The 18,409-nt window shown below is 43.5% G+C and overlaps 1 protein-coding gene across 1 annotated transcript in view; it reads left to right on the forward strand.

The window, feature by feature from the left end:
• Positions 1-694: 694 nt before the first annotated feature.
• Positions 695-18,409, forward strand: part of LOC310865983 (uncharacterized protein) — an 83,439-nt gene continuing 65,724 nt past the window's right edge. The window contains exons 1-7 of the mRNA XM_083775227.1: positions 695-777; positions 7,291-7,335; positions 9,086-9,163; positions 10,863-10,898; positions 11,660-11,713; positions 13,001-13,054; positions 16,055-16,096. Coding sequence (XP_083631353.1) covers positions 10,869-10,898; positions 11,660-11,713; positions 13,001-13,054; positions 16,055-16,096 — 180 coding nt within the window. The 5' untranslated portion in view covers positions 695-777; positions 7,291-7,335; positions 9,086-9,163; positions 10,863-10,868. The remainder of the gene's footprint in view (positions 778-7,290; positions 7,336-9,085; positions 9,164-10,862; positions 10,899-11,659; positions 11,714-13,000; positions 13,055-16,054; positions 16,097-18,409) is intronic.

The raw sequence follows: 18,409 nt of genomic DNA on the forward strand, positions 1-18,409 counted from the left end.
AGTTGGACTCGACTTGGACTTGTATCAAAAGACTTAAAAGACAGATCTGCCAGATTTGCCACGTTTAACAAACTACAAACGAATACATGCACCGGTGCTGGGCATATCACCAGCTCATGTGAGCTGTGATTGGACAAGCCGTCTCCTTCCAACCTACTGATATATATGCAAACGTGATTTTCTTCTTCTCCACTAGCCTCTGTGTGTTTGTGTGTGTGCACAGCACAATAGTCCCAGGTCTGCTGGGGAATTTCACCCTTTAACCCATTCTGACCGGGCACCCATTTTGGTGTCAGCATCATGTTATGCTTTAGCTATTGAAAAATAGCAGATCTACAAGCTCATATCGCGCCACCGAGTGGCGCGATACGAGCTTGTAGGTCTGCTATTTTTGAAAAATCGAAGAGAGACTGACATTTTTAGAATCCGATCTCAGGTCAGAATGGGTTCGTCAGACCGGCGTGTGTCCAGTGGAAACCTCGTATGAATCTGATCTCAGGTCAGAATGGGTTCGTCAGACCGGCGTGTGTCCAGTGGAAACCTCGTATGAATCTGATCTCAGGTCAGAATGGGATAATAATCTGGCATTCTGTCAGAGAGATGATCCATGTAGCCTCCAGGCCACAGCTGTCTGTCAGTCCAACTGTCTTGTCTGTCTGTCTGTCTGTCTGTCTGTCTGTATGTCTACAGGGCGATTCTGGGGGTGTGACTGGACCCCCGGGCCTACCAGGACTTAAAGGCGAGCCCGGAGAGACTGCAGGAGCTGCAGGACATCTGGTGGGTACAGATAAGCATCTTACTTTATACTGTATTTGTTTATTTCAACGGGACAAAGCATATTTATGCGTCATTACAAATAAATGCAATGTATATTCACCGGATTTAGCAAAGATGCTTTGGATTCTCAGCCGAGGTCTCCACAGTCCACACAAAACATAAAAACTAAACAGGCAGGCAGTGAAGCAACATTTACACTGCGAGACAAAGCATAAAAACATACATACAAGAAACAATCTACAAGGTATATTCATTTCCTGACCTTGTTAGCTTCTATAATAATAATAATAATAATAATAATATCTCAAACTTATATAGCACTTTTCTGAGTACCCAAAGACGCTTTACATGGGGGGGGCTTTACAGAGGGAATGCTCCGGGCTACACAGATCACTATGTCCAAGCAGGTACTGGTCAAGACATCATAGGCTTACACAGATCACTATGTCCAAGCAGGTACTGGTCAAGACATCATAGGCTTACACAGATCACTATGTCCAAGCAGGTACTGGTCAAGACATCTTAGGCTATACTGTTTGGATAGGAACACATGCTGTGAGCAGGCGGTGGACAAACGTGGTTTTTCAAAGAGGGACATTTTTGAAAATATTAAAAATACATTCGGGCCGACTACATCTGCAGTCACACGCAGTGGTGGAGAAAGTACTCACATGTTTTTACTTAAGTAAAAGTATCAATCAATCTATCATCTATCTTATCAATATAGAAATACTCTGTTACAAGTAAAAGTCCGGAATTCAAAATGTGCTTGAGTAAAAAAGTATTGGGCAAACTAATAATTGAAAACAATAAACACAAAACAATTATACAAAATAAAAATGAAAATTGCCTTTCTCACAACAAGGAACAAACAAGTTATAGGAACCCTTACAGATTCTACAGAGAATTAACCTATATCTGCCCGGGTTAATTTCAAAACACTCTGCCATCCATTGGTGTATGAATTTCACATGACAATTACCACCAGCGGGCCATACATAATACATAGCGAATAGGAGGCCCGGGGGGGGGGGCTGTGTAAAATCTGTTATGATTCGCTCCCGGGGCGGACTTTGGACATGTCTGCTGCACACACACACACACACACACACACACACACACACACACATACATCACACAGTAAATTCGGCGTGGACAGGCGGAGCATAGATCAGGTGTAAACAGCTGGGACGGCAGCAGACACCGCTGAACGGGACCACCTCCCGCCAGCTGCCTCTCCGCCATGACATTATGGAGATGCAATACCATTAACTCAGCCAGCGGATATAACCTCAGCCTGGGTATAACCCATTCTGGGCGGGAGCCCCTTTTGGTGTTTTAAACATTATGTTATAATTTAGCTATTGAAAAATAGCAGACTTACAAGCTCGTAGCGCGCCACTCGAAAAACCGTGAAAATGTGCCTCAAATTTGGAATATATTTTTTCAGAACGAACGTTTTTAACTCAAATCTTTGCTTCTGGAGGGTCCCTGGAACAACATATTTTCAGATGGGGGGGGGGGGGGGGGGTCTCGGAGGCCAATTACAGATAATTTTTGGGGTCTTTGACATGAAATATTGAGTGATATAGGCCTAGAAACATAGGTATTTCAGAAAACTGTCAGGATTTAGAAGACACTTTTTTTCAGGCCTAAATGGGATAATCACCTATCTGTTCCCATTTTGGGTCTCATGGCTGTCGAGGCACTCTCTTTTATGGTTGCATCCCGACGCTGTCCCGCAGAAACCTCGTATGGCCATATATTTCCTTTCTATTTTATTTATTATAATTATTTTCGGTAAATGAATGCCCCTCTACTCAAACAACACCATTGTGAGCTTGTAGATCTGCTATTTTCCACTTCCGAAGAAGAAACATTCTGAAACTGAAAATGCAACAAATTCTGTGGGTTTAACCCAAGTATTTAAACTGATCAAAAGTGGATCAACGAGAACGTGTGACTACATAAGTAACTACATTGGATCCATTGAAACCAGTGTTCTTTTTCCACGTTTTCCTGAAAAGTCAACAGTTTTTGACGGCGACGGCGACGCTATAGAAGTGTTAAATTGGCCCAGGCCGTAGCGTAACGGTCTGGGCACCGGACTGGTGATCCAGTCGCGGTGTGCCGCGGGTTCGACTCCCGAACCCGATACGGCCTTTACCGCATGTCATCCCCCCATCTCTCTCCCGTTTCCTGTCAGCCTACTATCTGTCCCTTAAAAAAAATCAATAAAAAGGCGTAAGCCGCAAAAAAATATCTAAAAAAAAAAAAAGAAGTGTTACATTTATTTCTGGATACAACGCCACAGCGCCATGAGGCACCTGAGGCCTACGAGGTCCTGGTTCGACACATCAGCCACACTCCCACCATTCAATCACAAAGAAGTACATTACCGTGGCGTCGGACAATCATGCTTGTTTGTATTCGGAGGCGCTAAACTGCACATTAACCCATTCTGAACGGGCACCCATTTTGGTGTCAGCATCATGTTATGCTTTAGCTATTTAAAAATAGCAGATCTACAAGCTCATATCGCGCCACCGAGTGGCGCGATACGAGCTTGTAGGTCTGCTATTTTTTGAAAAATCGAAGAGCGACTGACATTTCTAGAATCTGATCTCAGGTCAGAATGGGTTCATCAGGACCAGTGTGTGTCCTGCGGAAACCTCGTATGAATCTGATCTCAGGTCAGAATGGGTTAAGCGTGACAGCGGACCTACAGTACTCATCATCGTGCTGTGGATAATGTGCTCGGTTAGTGCGGAGTAACAAGGGAAAGGTCGCATTCAGGCGGAATGTTTAAACCTTTTTAAGCCATTCTGACCTGAGATCAGATTCATACGAGTTTTCCGCTGGACACACACTGGTCTGATCAACCCATTCTGACCTGAGAACAGATTCTAAAAATGTCAGTCGCTCTTCGATTTTTCAAAAATAGCAGACCTACAAGCTCATATCGCGCCACTCGGTGGCGCGATATGAGCTTGTAGATCTGCTATTTTTAAATAGCTAAAGCACGACATGATGCCAACACCAAAATGGGTGCCCGTTCAGAATGGGTTAATGTGCTTCTGCTCGGTGGAGAATGAGAGTTCAGATGGGGACAGGAGGGCAGCCTGCGCCCGCGTGCGTGCTGTATGAATGTGCGTGGGTGCGTGCGTGCGTGCGTGTGTGTTGTGTGTGTCAGTGTGTGGGTGTGTATTTCAGATAAGCCAGTAGGCACTCTGGGTAGTGGGTACATATTTAGACAGAGTTGTTAAAATCCTCTCTCATAAGCGAATGTCTGTCACTGCTGTGACCTATAGTTTTTACATCCAACAATCTCCTATACTCGGGTGCTTTGTAGTCTGAAGAATGCCATTTATTTAAGGCAGGGCAAGTTCAATTTGTATAGCACATTTCAACAACAAGGCAATTCAATGTACATTTACATAAAACATTAAGCAAAGGAAGTGCATTACAAAGGGATATTTGAATTTAAATCTAAAAAAGGGAATAAACCTATCTCCTTAACCCATTCTGACCGGGCACCCATTTTGGTGTCGGCGTCATGTCGTGCTTTAGCTATTTAAAAATAGCAGATCTACAAGCTCATATCGCGCCACCGAGTGGCGCGATACGAGCTTGTAGGTCTGCTATTTTTGAAAAAATCGAAGAACGACTGACATTTTTAGAATCTGATCTCAGGTCAGAATGGGTTAATCAGACCAGTGTGTGTCCGGCGGAAACCTCGTATGAATCTGATCTCAGGTCAGAATGGATTAATTGGAAACACCTATTTGGGACATAGAGCAAAACAACAAGTACAAGAACCAGTGGTTCTGGATTTGGAGTCCATGCAGGGACCCGTCATCTTCCCTGTCTTCTGAGTCCATGCAGAGACGCTGCATCTTCCCTGTCTTCTAAACAGGGACCCTGCATCTTCCCTGTCTTCTGAGTCCATGCAGAGACGCTGCATCTTCCCTGTCTTCTAAACAGGGACCCTGCATCTTCCCTGTCTTCATGGAGTCCATGCAGGGACGCTGCATCTTCCCTGTCTTCTAAACAGGGACCCTGCATCTTCCCTGTCTTCTAAACAGGGACGCTGCATCTTCCCTGTCTTCTAAACAGGGACCCTGCATCTTCCCTGTCTTCTAAACAGGGACGCTGCATCTTCCCTGTCTTCTAAACAGGGACCCTGCATCTTCCCTGTCTTCTAAACAGGGACCCTGCATCTTCCCTGTCTTCTAAACAGGGACCCTGCATCTTCCCTGTCTTCTAAACAGGGACCCTGCATCTTCCCTGTCTTCTAAACAGGGACCCTGCATCTTCCCTGTCTTCTAAACAGGGACCCTGCATCTTCCCTGTCTTCTAAACAGGGACCCTGCATCTTCCCTGTCTTCTAAACAGGGACCCTGCATCTTCCCTGTCTTCTAAACAGGGACCCTGCATCTTCCCTGTCTTCTAAACAGGGACCCTGCATCTTCCCTGTCTTCTAAACAGGGACCCTGCATCTTCCCTGTCTTCTAAACAGGGACCCTGCATCTTCCCTGTCTTCTAAACAGGGACGCTGCATCTTCCCTGTCTTCTAAACAGGGACCCTGCATCTTCCCTGTCTTCTAAACAGGGACCCTGCATCTTCCCTGTCTTCTAAACAGGGACCCTGCATCTTCCCTGTCTTCTAAACAGGGACCCTGCATCTTCCCTGTCTTCTAAACAGGGACCCTGCATCTTCCCTGTCTTCTAAACAGGGACCCTGCATCTTCCCTGTCTTCTAAACAGGGACCCTGCATCTTCCCTGTCTTCTAAACAGGGACCCTGCATCTTCCCTGTCTTCTAAACAGGGACCCTGCATCTTCCCTGTCTTCTAAACAGGGACCCTGCATCTTCCCTGTCTTCTAAACAGGGACCCTGCATCTTCCCTGTCTTCTAAACAGGGACCCTGCATCTTCCCTGTCTTCTAAACAGGGACCCTGCATCTTCCCTGTCTTCATGCAGGGACCCTGCATCTTCCCTGTCTTCGGGCATCTTTAATGAATCCACCATCTGTTTATCTATCGTCCATTATTTACCGGCAGTCTCTTTCTCTTCCAAAATACCTGCAAAGCTTTCAGGCGTCATGTCATCAGAGAACCAATTCACTCCGGTTTTCAAAGGAGCGATTCCATTCCTGACACAGTCTGATTGTCTGAATCCATCTCAAAGACACAAACGCGTGTCAGGGTGAGTTCAGAGGACCCAAAAGCAGTACGACCAAAAGGCAGGATTCATAGTTCAGGATGTTTATTAAACAATAACTTAAACTTCCCATAAAATGGGGCAGGCAAAACACGGTAGACACTCTGACATGAAATGACGATCTGACAAGGAACTGAACAAACTGGGGTATATACATAGACAAAGACTAACTAGACACAGGTGAACTCAAAATACAATCAAACACAGGATAGGCTAACAGGACAAAGAGGACACAGGTGAAAACACTGACACATCACAAGGTAGGTGAGACAAGGTAGGGAACAGCAACTAGGCAGACAGGAAACACTAGGGACCATACTACAAAATAAGATACACAAAACCAACCGGGTAACAGAAAACCAAACAGAACAAGACATGGCAAAATACTGAACATAAAACAACCACATAACCATTAAGGTCAAGCCACATAATATTAGTCCAGTAGTTTGGACCTAAGTCAATGCTCGAATACAAAGGCAGAGGAGCGAGGCGTGACAACGCGTGGACGAAAGGCGATCATCACATCGTCACAAAATGACGACTCCATTTTCTCTAACCCGTGTTGCATTTTCTCTCTGTTAGGGAGAGAGAACGAGAGTACATCCTTTATTTATTTATTTTAAACTCTAAACTTCAAAAAACGCTGCCGTAGGTCGAATCTGACTTTCCCAGCGGCTCATTTACATTGTGCAATGTATAGGACTTGTAACACTAATACATGCTGACCGCAGAAATCAATGTCCGGGAAGTGAGCGGTAAATAATGCTTACAAGTATCCCCCTCGATCCCAATCAGGGGGCTTTTTCTGTGTGGCTTAGCATTATTGTTCCGTCTTTCTACACGGAAAGTATTGAAGATGTTGTGCTATAACCCATTTTGGCCTGAGATCAGATTTAAAAAAATGTCTTTTAAATCCTGACAGTTTTCTGAAAAAGCTATGTTTCTATGTCAGTCGTTCTTCGATTTTTTTTCTAAAATAGCAGACCTACAAGCTCGAGCTTGTAGATCTGCTATTTTTCATTAGCTAAAGCATAGCATAATGCTAACACCGAAAAGGGGTTCTCGCCCAAAATGGGATAAAGTATTGAACACGCGGGGCTCATACGGCGTTTGCAATGCGGTATATATTCAGAGCGCACGGTGGACTGACTGTAACTTCATACACGTTCAATATATTCCAATTTAAATTCCTGCGCCGGTGGAACAGTCTCAAAGTGAATAGCTGATGTATGGGGGCGGCATTATGCCGCATTTGTGATGATGATTTCTTCCTGCTGTTTTTTTTCGCAGGCCGACGGGGGGCTGTCCGTCCCCAGAGGATCGCGTGGGCCTAAGGTAGGATATCCCCTACGGTGATGGAAATGAGCCAATGCAAACCCACCAAAAAGTCTGCCATATAGAAATTGCATATTCTAAGTTGTACGGGCTGAATGGTAATGCGGGGGGGGGGCGGGGGTGGGAGTGTGTGTGGATCCTCTGCGCAAAACTTTCTTCACGTCTGTTGGAGGAGGGCTTGTTTTATATACTTTGCTGAGCAGCGCCGGTGTCGCGGGGGGGGGGGGCGAAAATGGCCGATCTACAAGCGTGCAGCGCGTCGCGTTGTGAGCTTGTGCACGGGCGATATATTCAAAGCGCGACACTACCGCACAGCCCAGTAGAAATTAGGGTCAAAAGTGCCAGGAGAACTAATAGACAAATGTCATTAATGAGCTTTCAGATATGTTAATTGATGCATTGGCACCACCCTGACTAATGCCACATAGTCACATTTGAATAAAACGCATTACTCAGAATTGACGGGCAAAAGTTCAAAATGTCGTTAGTGAGCTACTACGGTAGTAACATTGTAAAGTTAGATGAAGTTAAGTTGAAACTGAGTTCAGGAATAGCTTGCTGGCTGTGCGGTAGCTAGCGTACTTCTTCAGCCCAGTGGGAGTCAGAGCAGAGAGAGAGAAATGATGATACTGTGACAGCGTGTGTGCAATGTCAATGAAACAGCTCTCAGTTCAATGTCAATGAAACAGCTCTCAGTTCTTCACCAAAGGTTTGCCATTATCTTTGCTGTGGAGCTGTCAAATCGCAAACTTCACTTGGCTGAGGCACAATCTGAAAACGTATTTTTACTGCAAAACTCTCTCTCTCTCTCTCTCTCTCTCTCTCTCAAAACAAATATTTATCTTGTGAGGACATATGGAATATTGTATTTGTATACAAGGGTTCCCAAACCTTTCAGGTCGCGACCCCCCCCCCCCCCCCCCCAAATATTCACATTTGAACTGGGGACCCTGTATAGCATTACATTTAGTTCCACAGATCACAAGCTCACAACACGTCTCACTGTGAGGCGTTGTGAGCTTGTATATCGGCTATTTTCACAATGTTTGCCTTTTGTTTTGTAATATTTGGCCAATTTGGTATTTAGAGATAAGAGATAAGATACCCTCTATACACTTAGTTACGGTATAGCCAGGCTACCTACCGTATGTTGGTTTGTTTACGGTTGAGTGAGAAATCAAGGTTGCACGTTAATAAGCAAACCATCTGGGGACCCCCCCCCCAAAATAATTTGGGGACCCCCACCTCGGGAACCATTGCTGTACTAGTGGCTCTATGCAAATGGTTGAATGAATTCTGGTGTGTCATTAAAGGTTTTATGACATTCATTTTCATTTATTTTTCTTTTTCTTTTTTCTTTTAGGTTTTATGACCTCAATTACACCCACAAAACCTGAACTTTGAACATTCAGTGGATTTTCTGTGGTCTGAAGTTTTCTTTGGGGTTTGGAAGCCTTTTGAGCTACAATGAAAACAGGCAACACAGTGAAAACAGTGACATCTGCTGGCAAATCCCATTGACATATATGGGATTTGCAGGATCTTACATCACAAACTGCCGGCAAATCAGAGCACCTGTTTGAGCCAGAAAACCCCAGATCACAGAAAATCTACTGAATGTTAAAAGTTCAGGTTTTTTGGGTGCAATTGAGATTAGAAAACCTAAAAAAAAATAAGAACAATTCCAAAACCTTTTTTTTAATGTCACAATCCCTTTAAAGCCCTGTGGTGTCTCTTGTCATGGTGTCAGGGGGAGAGAGGGGTCCCGGGGCTGCCAGGAGACCATGGTGAGAAGGGGGAACCAGGGGACAGCATCGTCGGCTCCCCAGTGAGTACCACACCGTACGGACCACCTTCACTTCACCCTCCACTTACTTTACAACACCGTACGGACCACCTTCACTTCACCCTCCACTTACTTTACAACACCGTACGGACCACCTTCACTTCACCCTCCACTTACTTTACAACACCGTACGGACCACCTTCACTTCACCCTCCACTTACTTTACAACACCGTACGGACCACCTTCACTTCACCCTCCACTTACTTTACAACACCGTACGGACCACCTTCACTTCACCCTCCACTTACTTTACAACACCGTACGGACCACCTTCACTTCACCCTCCACTTACTTTACAACACCGTACGGACCACCTTCACTTCACCCTCCACTTACTTTACAACACCGTACGGACCACCTTCACTTCACCCTCCACTTACTTTACAACACCGTACGGACCACCTTCACTTCACCCTCCACTTACTTTCTCGACGTTAAAGGACCACTTCACCACTTTTCAACCTATCTTCATTATAATAGGTCCTCACTAATAATCATGAAAAAATGGCGCAATTTTGTTCTACTCGGTCTGTGTCTCATAGGAGGGCTGTGGGCAGTTTAGAAACCGTCTTCCAGTGACATCGATGGGGAATACAAGCTAATAGAAACGGCAGGCTTTCTAGTCCTGAAAAGTTGCAATGCGAAAATGGAAGCCGTCGTTCTCACGATAATGAAAATCTAAAAGTTTTTGTAAAAACAATCTTGTTTAAAAAATAATCTGCCTAATGATGATGTCACTGGAAGACGGTTTCTAAACTGCCCACAGCCCTCCTATGAGACACAGACTGAGTAGAAAATAATTGTGCCATTTTATCATGATTATTAGTGAGGACCTATTATATGAAGATAGGTTGAAAAGTGGTGAAGTGGTCCTTTAAGCTGTCTACTGTATGCGTTCAACAACACAGCCATGCAAAATAACACTGACAGCTACGTATGAGGTGTTGAAAGCTTGACCTGCATATAGCAACAGTTGCTAAACTATTTGGATTGGCATTGGACAATCGCTTTTTGGGGTGGGATTTAGCGAAGGGCTAATTCCATTTCCAAAATAGTGGAAAATGGCCGATCTACAAGCCGCTATTTTCACATTATTATTATTATTATTATTATTTATTTTTCTTCAGTTTTTTGTAAATTAACCCATTCTGAACGGGCACCCATTTTGGTGTTGGCATCATATTATGCTTTAGCTATTGAAAAATAGCAGATCTACAAGCTCATAGCGCGCCACCGAGTGGCGCGCTACGAGCTTGTAGGTCTGCTATTTTTGAAAAATCGAAGACACTTTTAGAATCTGATCTCAGGTCAGAATGGGTTAATAATGAAACTGTCAGGATGTAATAGACATTTTTAGAATCTGATCTCAGGTCAGAATGGGTTAAAAAAAATGGTTGCATGACCCAAAAAAAGGGTCCCGAGTCCATAGTTTGGGAAACACTGCTCTACCATACTTTGACATTTTGTATGCAGCGTCTTTTGAGCTTTCCTGCCGGATGGAGAGGTTCAAAAGGTGTTGAGTGTGGTCTTGCGTTGCCGTTTGAAATACAGGCGTTGTAAAATACAGAGAATCAATAGAGCAGGAGGTGTCTCTTAACACTACTTTATTGGATCCGGGGTGCTGAAGGCCTTGGTTCTATAACAATGGTTTTAACAATGTTGTGTGATGTTTCCTTATAGGGTCTCATGGGACCTGCAGGAAAGGCTGGAATTGAGGTATGTGGGGTGGAAAACCTATATGTCTCAATCTGCTGATTCACACAAAAAAAAGGCAGTTCATTCGTCTATTGTCTATTGTTTTATTGTGTTCCTGGGGACCGCCAGAGAGAAACATTTCAACAAAAACATGAATTACATCAGCTTTATAATCTAAATGAAAATACAATAAAAGTAGTTTAACAAACCATGTACAACCCAGATTCGGCACAAACAAGGGACTAAATTATTTTCGCTCCTATGCCACCAAAATGTGGAACGCCCTACCAACAGTCATTAAGACATGTGAATCCCTTGACTCCTTCAAAACCGCTCTCAAAGGGCACCTACGGATGGCTGCAATTCGAAACTGGCCTCTGTAAAATCTGAATCCCCCCATTTCCCCTCACTGTATAATGTATCTTTTCCCTTTTTTGCTTCCTATATGATGAATTCCTGTTCTGTTCTTTAGCTACATAGAAATGTCTATTTGTATGTCTCTAAATGTTTGTATGTCTCTAAATGTTTTGATGAATTGAACAATGTGGACCCTGTTGTAAACAAGTGTAATGCTTAATTGGGTCGTCCACTCACAGTTAACAGTCTTTGTATTGAGTTTGTGCTTAAAATGTACTGTAAATTCTACAAACTGTTAATAAATATTTCAATCAATCAATCAAAGTAGTACAATTAAAACTAACCCAAACGTATTCTTGCCTATACCAGCACCTTCCAACTCTGGATCTGATCTGAGCATGACGATAATGTGTTTGTGTTTTCAGGGCCCTCGCGGAACCCAGGGTTTATCTGGCCCTGTTGGACCTTCAGGGAGAGAGGTGAGTGCTATGATCCCATATCGGCTCTGTTTCGGCACTTTTGGCAGGAGAAGCGCACACAGACTTCTGTATACGAGCGAGCTGCCAGCTAGAAGGAATATATCGTCTTCCTGCTACTGTGGTGTGCATGGAGAACTAGGATGTGTCAGACCTGAGCAGGGAAGCTGACGGTATTCTGAGACTTCCGATGCATATCTCTATACTGTACGTCCAAAACCGTTACCCTTTAGGAAACGGGACAAAATCTTTCGAGGGTGATGTTTGTTTTTAAGTAATAAAATGACATACCGGTATCAATGAATCATGTACTGTACAGTACTGTCACTGTACTGTACATCATCACACAGCGATTTTGATATGTATTGTTTACAATTTTTCTAATCTTTGTAAACTTTATGACATGACCAAATAGGGATTAAATCGTTAATCAGTTATTTTATGAAATAATCGATCATCGGCACACTTATTTTATGATGAAATATGAAATTCCTGGTAATACGGTATAGTTTGAAAAGGTCATGGAAGAATATTTGGCTATGCATTTATCTTGGCTATGGATTTGGTTAATAAAAAAACCTTTTCCAAAACATGTATAACATTACACGAAGTATGTAACATGTAAACAAGTCATTATTCGCCAAACGGGCAGCGTGATTGCAGCCTAATTCTATTAGCCTGGTTAATAAACCAGACCGAATCAGCCGTTGGCAAAAATAAATTGCCTGCCGGCGGATTACGGTCTGGAGAGGCTCAATTGTACGCCCATTTCCTACACCAGAGAAATGGGGCGGCCAATCGGGACACAGTATGTAATATGGGCGGGCTTTGGTACAGTGACTTTCAATGCTTGATACCTTTGACTGACAGTAGCTCTGACCAATTGCGTCAAAGAGAAAATGTTTCAACCCGCCCCCTGGAAATGAAATCCAAGCTGAGCCTCCCCAGACTAATATCCCGCGGTCCGTGCGATATTAGTCTGGTTTATTAACCAGGCTATAATTCTATACCCTAGGATAGGTGGTGTAGCAAAACATTCTGCACAAAATGTGGAGCATTCTATTATTCTGTGCTTTATTGTTGCTACACTGCCTGTCTCTGTGCATTGCACATATAGGACTAAGAGACTCATCTTTGCGCTGAATGATTGTTATATACTGTAGGCCTGGAAATCAGGTTAAATATTCTGGAAAGGTTTTGGAAATGTATTGGTAAAAATGTGTGGGAACCCTGATGAATCCATTAAATCAACTATACTGTAGTTTGATTAACCGTTGTCTCCTCCTGAAGGGCCCTGCAGGTAGAAGCGGTTCTCCAGGCCTTCCTGGACCTCCAGGTGAACCAGTAAGTACTGTGATGTCTAACATGTGTCTAACATGGACGTAAAATGAAGCCTGTTATTCCTGCACTGTAAGTCGCCATCTTTCTAGATCCGTTTGGTACCAGCTGGCCATTGGCTGGCTCCGTTTTGGCCCAGCTGGCCCATTGGCTGGCCCAGACAACGAGGCGGGACTTCCCCCCCTTCTTCTCCGTTGGTTTTTATTTTGACTCGAGTGGGAGGGGAATCCCGATCATAGACTGTAACGGTAGCCACGCCCCTCAGAACATACGTGACTTTATGGTCATTTTTTTAATTAATGGGACCATCATTTTCCAAAAAGAATATTATGACATTAGAAATGAGACTTTAAACTAGTGACTGGAAGCAGAAAGTATTCATGACCATGTTTATTAAGGTAATACAGTCTAGGTGAAGTTGGGCCCAAATACATGGACTTCTATGGGGCTATGGTTTTTCTGGGTCCAATGACAGCGCCACAACAGGCCATTATATGAACTAGGATTTCCTTAGTGGCTTCACAAAATATCTGTCTGACTGCCCCCCTGGATGACACCGTTGAATTTGATATAGTTTCATTCATAGCCTTTTGAATAAAACTACATTTAGTCGCATTTTAGTCATCTGAAATGTTTTAGTTTGATTCGACTACCGGTAATTCGACTAATTCTACAGTTGATTTTGTCGAAAGATATTTGTATTTGCCCCCGCCTTTTCATGATGCCTGATTTTATACATGGTTGCATGCTGAACATTGCAGATCTACAAGATCACAACTGAGCTTGTAGATCTGCTATTTTCAGAGGAGGATTTGGTTTCATTTGGTTTTCATGTGAAAAAAAGGTAGAAGAAGAACATAACGTTATCGTCATGGACACTGACTGTGATCTTTTCCACCTCTATACCTATACCTGTGGTGCTGTCAACCAGTGGTGGAAAGTAACTAAATACATTTACTTTAGTACTAGTATAGTTTTGAGGTATTTGTACTTTACCCCAGAGTCGTGAGTGCTTCTTCCACCACTGCTGTCAACACCACTGAGCTTCTTTCAACTGCATTAACAGTCACTTTGGACTGAGCAGGACATGTAACTCCAATATAATTGCTGGGGAGAGTTTGAAGGCTAGTGGCAGATTTCTTTTTTTTTTTACCAACACCAACTGGCACCACAGCACTCTCATGCTAGAATGTGTTAGAAATCTTTGGGCAGGTGTGATACTAACACACACACACACACACACACACACACACACACACACACACACACACACACACACACACACACACACACACACACACACACACACAAACGTTTGTATTACTATGCCTGTGAGGACATATACCAGTGTGCAACCAAGTTAGAAATCTGGTAAAACCCTGAATCCTAATAAAAATCTATTTGACCATAACACTATTTTCTCTCTGCCCGCCACCACAGAGGTTGCAGTAGGACGGGAGATTTGACCCAAAATAAATTGCAATAGTAATCGCTCAAGGTCTTTTACGGGTCATCCAAATAGCATCCAAATGATGGTAAATTCAGGGCTTGAATGTCATTTGTGAAGAAGGCCATAGCTGTCTTCACAAATGTGATGAGGTCATCACAATTGGGCAAACAAACCTTGAACGATTACGATAATTTATTTTGGGTTACGCCCCTTTTTTAGCTTAAATTGACTGGCCCAGTGGCGTGCACAGATAGACACTAGGGGGTGCTAGAGCACCCCCTGCCCTTTTTGGCAATGTGCTCTAAAAAATAAAAAAATAAAAATGTTTTCTTTTTTTTCTTAATGTGTAGTGTGTGTGTGGACCATGGTGACATTGATCAAATCTTGATAAAAAAACGCTTCTACTATATTATTTAGGCCCCCACAATCTAAAGCTATGTTTCTATGGTTCTTCGATTAAAAAAAAATAGCAGACCTACAAGCTCGTAGCTCGGTGGCGCGCTATGAGCTTGTAGATCTGCTATTTTTCAATAGCTAAAGCACCAAAATGTGCTGCACACGCCAGGTGCCCTTTTTTCACTTGAGCACCTGCCCCTCTAAATGTCTGTGCACGCCACTGGACTGGCCTATCGTGGGCTCCAATCCACCGCGGTGCATCCGCCTCTGTCGAGCATCTACACCAGTGGTTCCCAAACCTTCTCATGTCAAGGACCCCCAAATTGACACTCATTAGCTTGCGGACCCCAATTTGAAAAAAAATATGACTAGCAGTGATTCTCAACCCGTTTCATTTCAAGGACCCCCAGTTTGACATGCATTAGTCTACGGACCCCCCATTTAATGACATGTCTATCTCTGGGACCCCCAATTTATATTGTAAAATCAATGCTAATTTAACTCTGAGAGTGTACACATGGAACCAAATGGACCCATAAGGGTCCATAAGGGTCTATTTGGTCCAAATTATCATTTAGCTGGGTACCCCTTGGAACTCCCTCAAGTACCCTCAAGTACCCCTGGGGGTCCCCGGACCCCACTTTGGGAACCACTGATCTACACAAACACAGTTGGCCCGTGTTCGGGGGAGGGAGGCCAGGCAGGGAGTGTGATGATTGCATGGTCATTGTCATGGTCATGGTCCTCCGACGGGCTGGGGGGCGACACCTGTCAGCTGGGAGTGTTGGGGCGGGGGGTAGGACGAAGACTCTACGTCCTCCCGGTCGGGGCAGGTGAGCCAGTAGGATACAACAGTATATATACAGTAGGATACAACATCAGTTACAACAAAGACATGTGTGTGGAGAGGAGAATTCATTGGCGTAACGACTAAATTGGGGAAATGGTGCTATTACAATTTAAGCATTTAGCAGATTGGCTACTCAAAGAATACTATTCTTGTGGGGATATTTGACCCTCAAGAATAGTAATTCAAGTGCACGCACGCACATGCACACTAGCGCGTGGTTAATTACAATTTGTTCGTTCACCTTTTACTTAATTTTTATCTACTGTGTACAGTATAATGTGTAATGGAACTTTTCTTCTCTCTTTGACAGGTTGCCTTGCCAATTATTGGAGACATGGGTACTTTTCTCAAGGTACGTTCTTCATCATCATACAGTAGTTTAGGTCAATGAGAAGAGGAATGTAACACGTGTATAAATGCAGTGGTGGACAAAGTACTCAACGACAGAGTCAAAGTATACATACTCCTGGTCAAATACTCTACTGAAAGTTGCTCTGTCAAATGTTGCAACTACTGGAGTATTTGCTTAGTATTCAAAAGTGCAAATTAGAAAGTACATTTAATGTTTTTGTATCAATGCAGTCTGTATTTAAAGACATAAAAGAAAAAGAAAAAATATCCACAAGTTGCATCGCGAGTCGTGACACTTGCGATAGGGCTTGAGTGATTAATTAAATGTACAACCAGAACCAGGTAGAATGTAAACGTGGTGCTCTGTTAGGATGACAGGGAGAGAGTGGGGAAAATGTGTTCAGAGAATACTGTAACTTTCCACAAGAACTCCCACAACCTATTAGTCACTGTCCCTTTAATAGCTTATTTGTGATTGTTTTCCAAGCCGTCATAGCAGGCCTCGTTACGTGCCGACAGGAAGTGGAAAGACCTTTCACACCAATTTATTGTGCATATTGAATGGAAACAAGTTTGAAATTCGAGCCATGATCCATCCGGGTCCTGGAAATAGGCTCCAAGTAAACAAACAAACAAGCAGTCATACACAACGTATAAGATTATTGATGATCCCCCCCATGGGGAAATGTGGGTGTCACAGCAGCAACACTGGAGAGGTACAGTACAGGTAATAAGAATAAACTTACATTTTAGATGTTTAGTCTGTAGTGCTGTCGCCTCACAGCTAGAAGGTCCTAGGTTCGATTCCCGCTGGAGACGCTGGGGGCGTGTTCTCTCCTCTGCGTCATCAGTGCCCATACCCGAGGCGGGGTTGGCGAAAGGGCCTTTCTGTGTGGAGTTTTCCTTGTTCTCCCCGTGTCCCCTAGGGTAGGTACCCTCACATGTTCTCCCCGTGTCCCCTAGGGTAGGTACCCTCACATGTTCTCCCCGTGTCCCCTAGGGTAGGTACCCTCACATGTTCTCCCCGTGTCCCCTAGGGTAGGTACCCTCACAAAAAACATGCAGTAATCCTGGTCTCTAAACTACTACTGGAGGAGAAAGGAATAACGTGTTCCTTCCACACGCTACGCCCCCATCGACATCATCGATGAGGAATACAAGCTAATAGAAACTGCAGGCTTTCTAGTCCTGAAAAGTTGCAATGCGAAAATGGAAGCCATCGTTCTCACGATAATGAAAATCTAAACATTTTTGTAAAAAAATCTTGTTTAAAAAAAAATCTGCCTAATGATGATGTCACTGGAAGACGGTTTCTAAACTGCCCACAGCCCTCCTATGAGACACAGACTGAGTAGAAAAGAATCGTGCCATTTTTTCATGATTATTAGTGAGGACCTATTATATGAAGATAAGTTGAAAAGTGGTGAAGTGGTCCTTTAAGCCTAAGTGGTAGAGGAGCTAGCATCATGGAGACATGAGGCATCCTACTAGAGTACAGTATATTATTTTCTGGCCCCTGGCAATGTGCTTAATCAGCACCATGGAGAGAGTCACGGAAACACACACACACACACACACACACACACACACACACACGCACTGTATATAATCTCCTACACTGCAGCACATGAAAGCTGTTTAAATGGAGAAACGAGACACATTCAGTGTTTAACCTACACTGCATGAAAAGCTGTTTAAATGGAGAAACGAGACACATTCAGTGTATAACCTACACTGCATGAAAAGCTGTTTAAATGGAGAAACGAGACACATTCAGTGTATAACCTACACTGCATGAAAAGCTGTTTAAATGGAGAAACGAGACACATTCAGTGTATAACCTACACTGCATGAAAAGCTGTTTAAATGGAGAAACGAGACACATTCAATGTATAACCTACACTGCATGAAAAGCTGTTTAAATGGAGAAACGAGACACATTCAGTGTATAACCTACACTGCATGAAAAGCTGTTTAAATGGAGAAACGAGACGCATTCAGTGTATAACCTACACTGCATGAAAAGCTGTTTAAATGGAGAAACGAGACGCATTCAGTGTATAACCTACACTGCATGAAAAGCTGTTTAAATGGAGAAACGAGACGCATTCAGTGTATAACCTACACTGCATGAAAAGCTGTTTAAATGGAGAAACGAGACGCATTCAGTGTATAACCTACACTGCATGAAAAGCTGTTTAAATGGAGAAACGAGACGCATTCAGTGTATAACCTACACTGCATGAAAAGCTGTTTAAATGGAGAAACGAGACGCATTCAGTGTATAACCTACACTGCATGAAAGCTGTTTAAA

Source organism: Protomyctophum parallelum (genome assembly GCF_964188405.1).
Source record: "Protomyctophum parallelum genome assembly, chromosome: 10".
Lineage (NCBI taxonomy): Eukaryota > Metazoa > Chordata > Actinopteri > Myctophiformes > Myctophidae > Protomyctophum > Protomyctophum parallelum.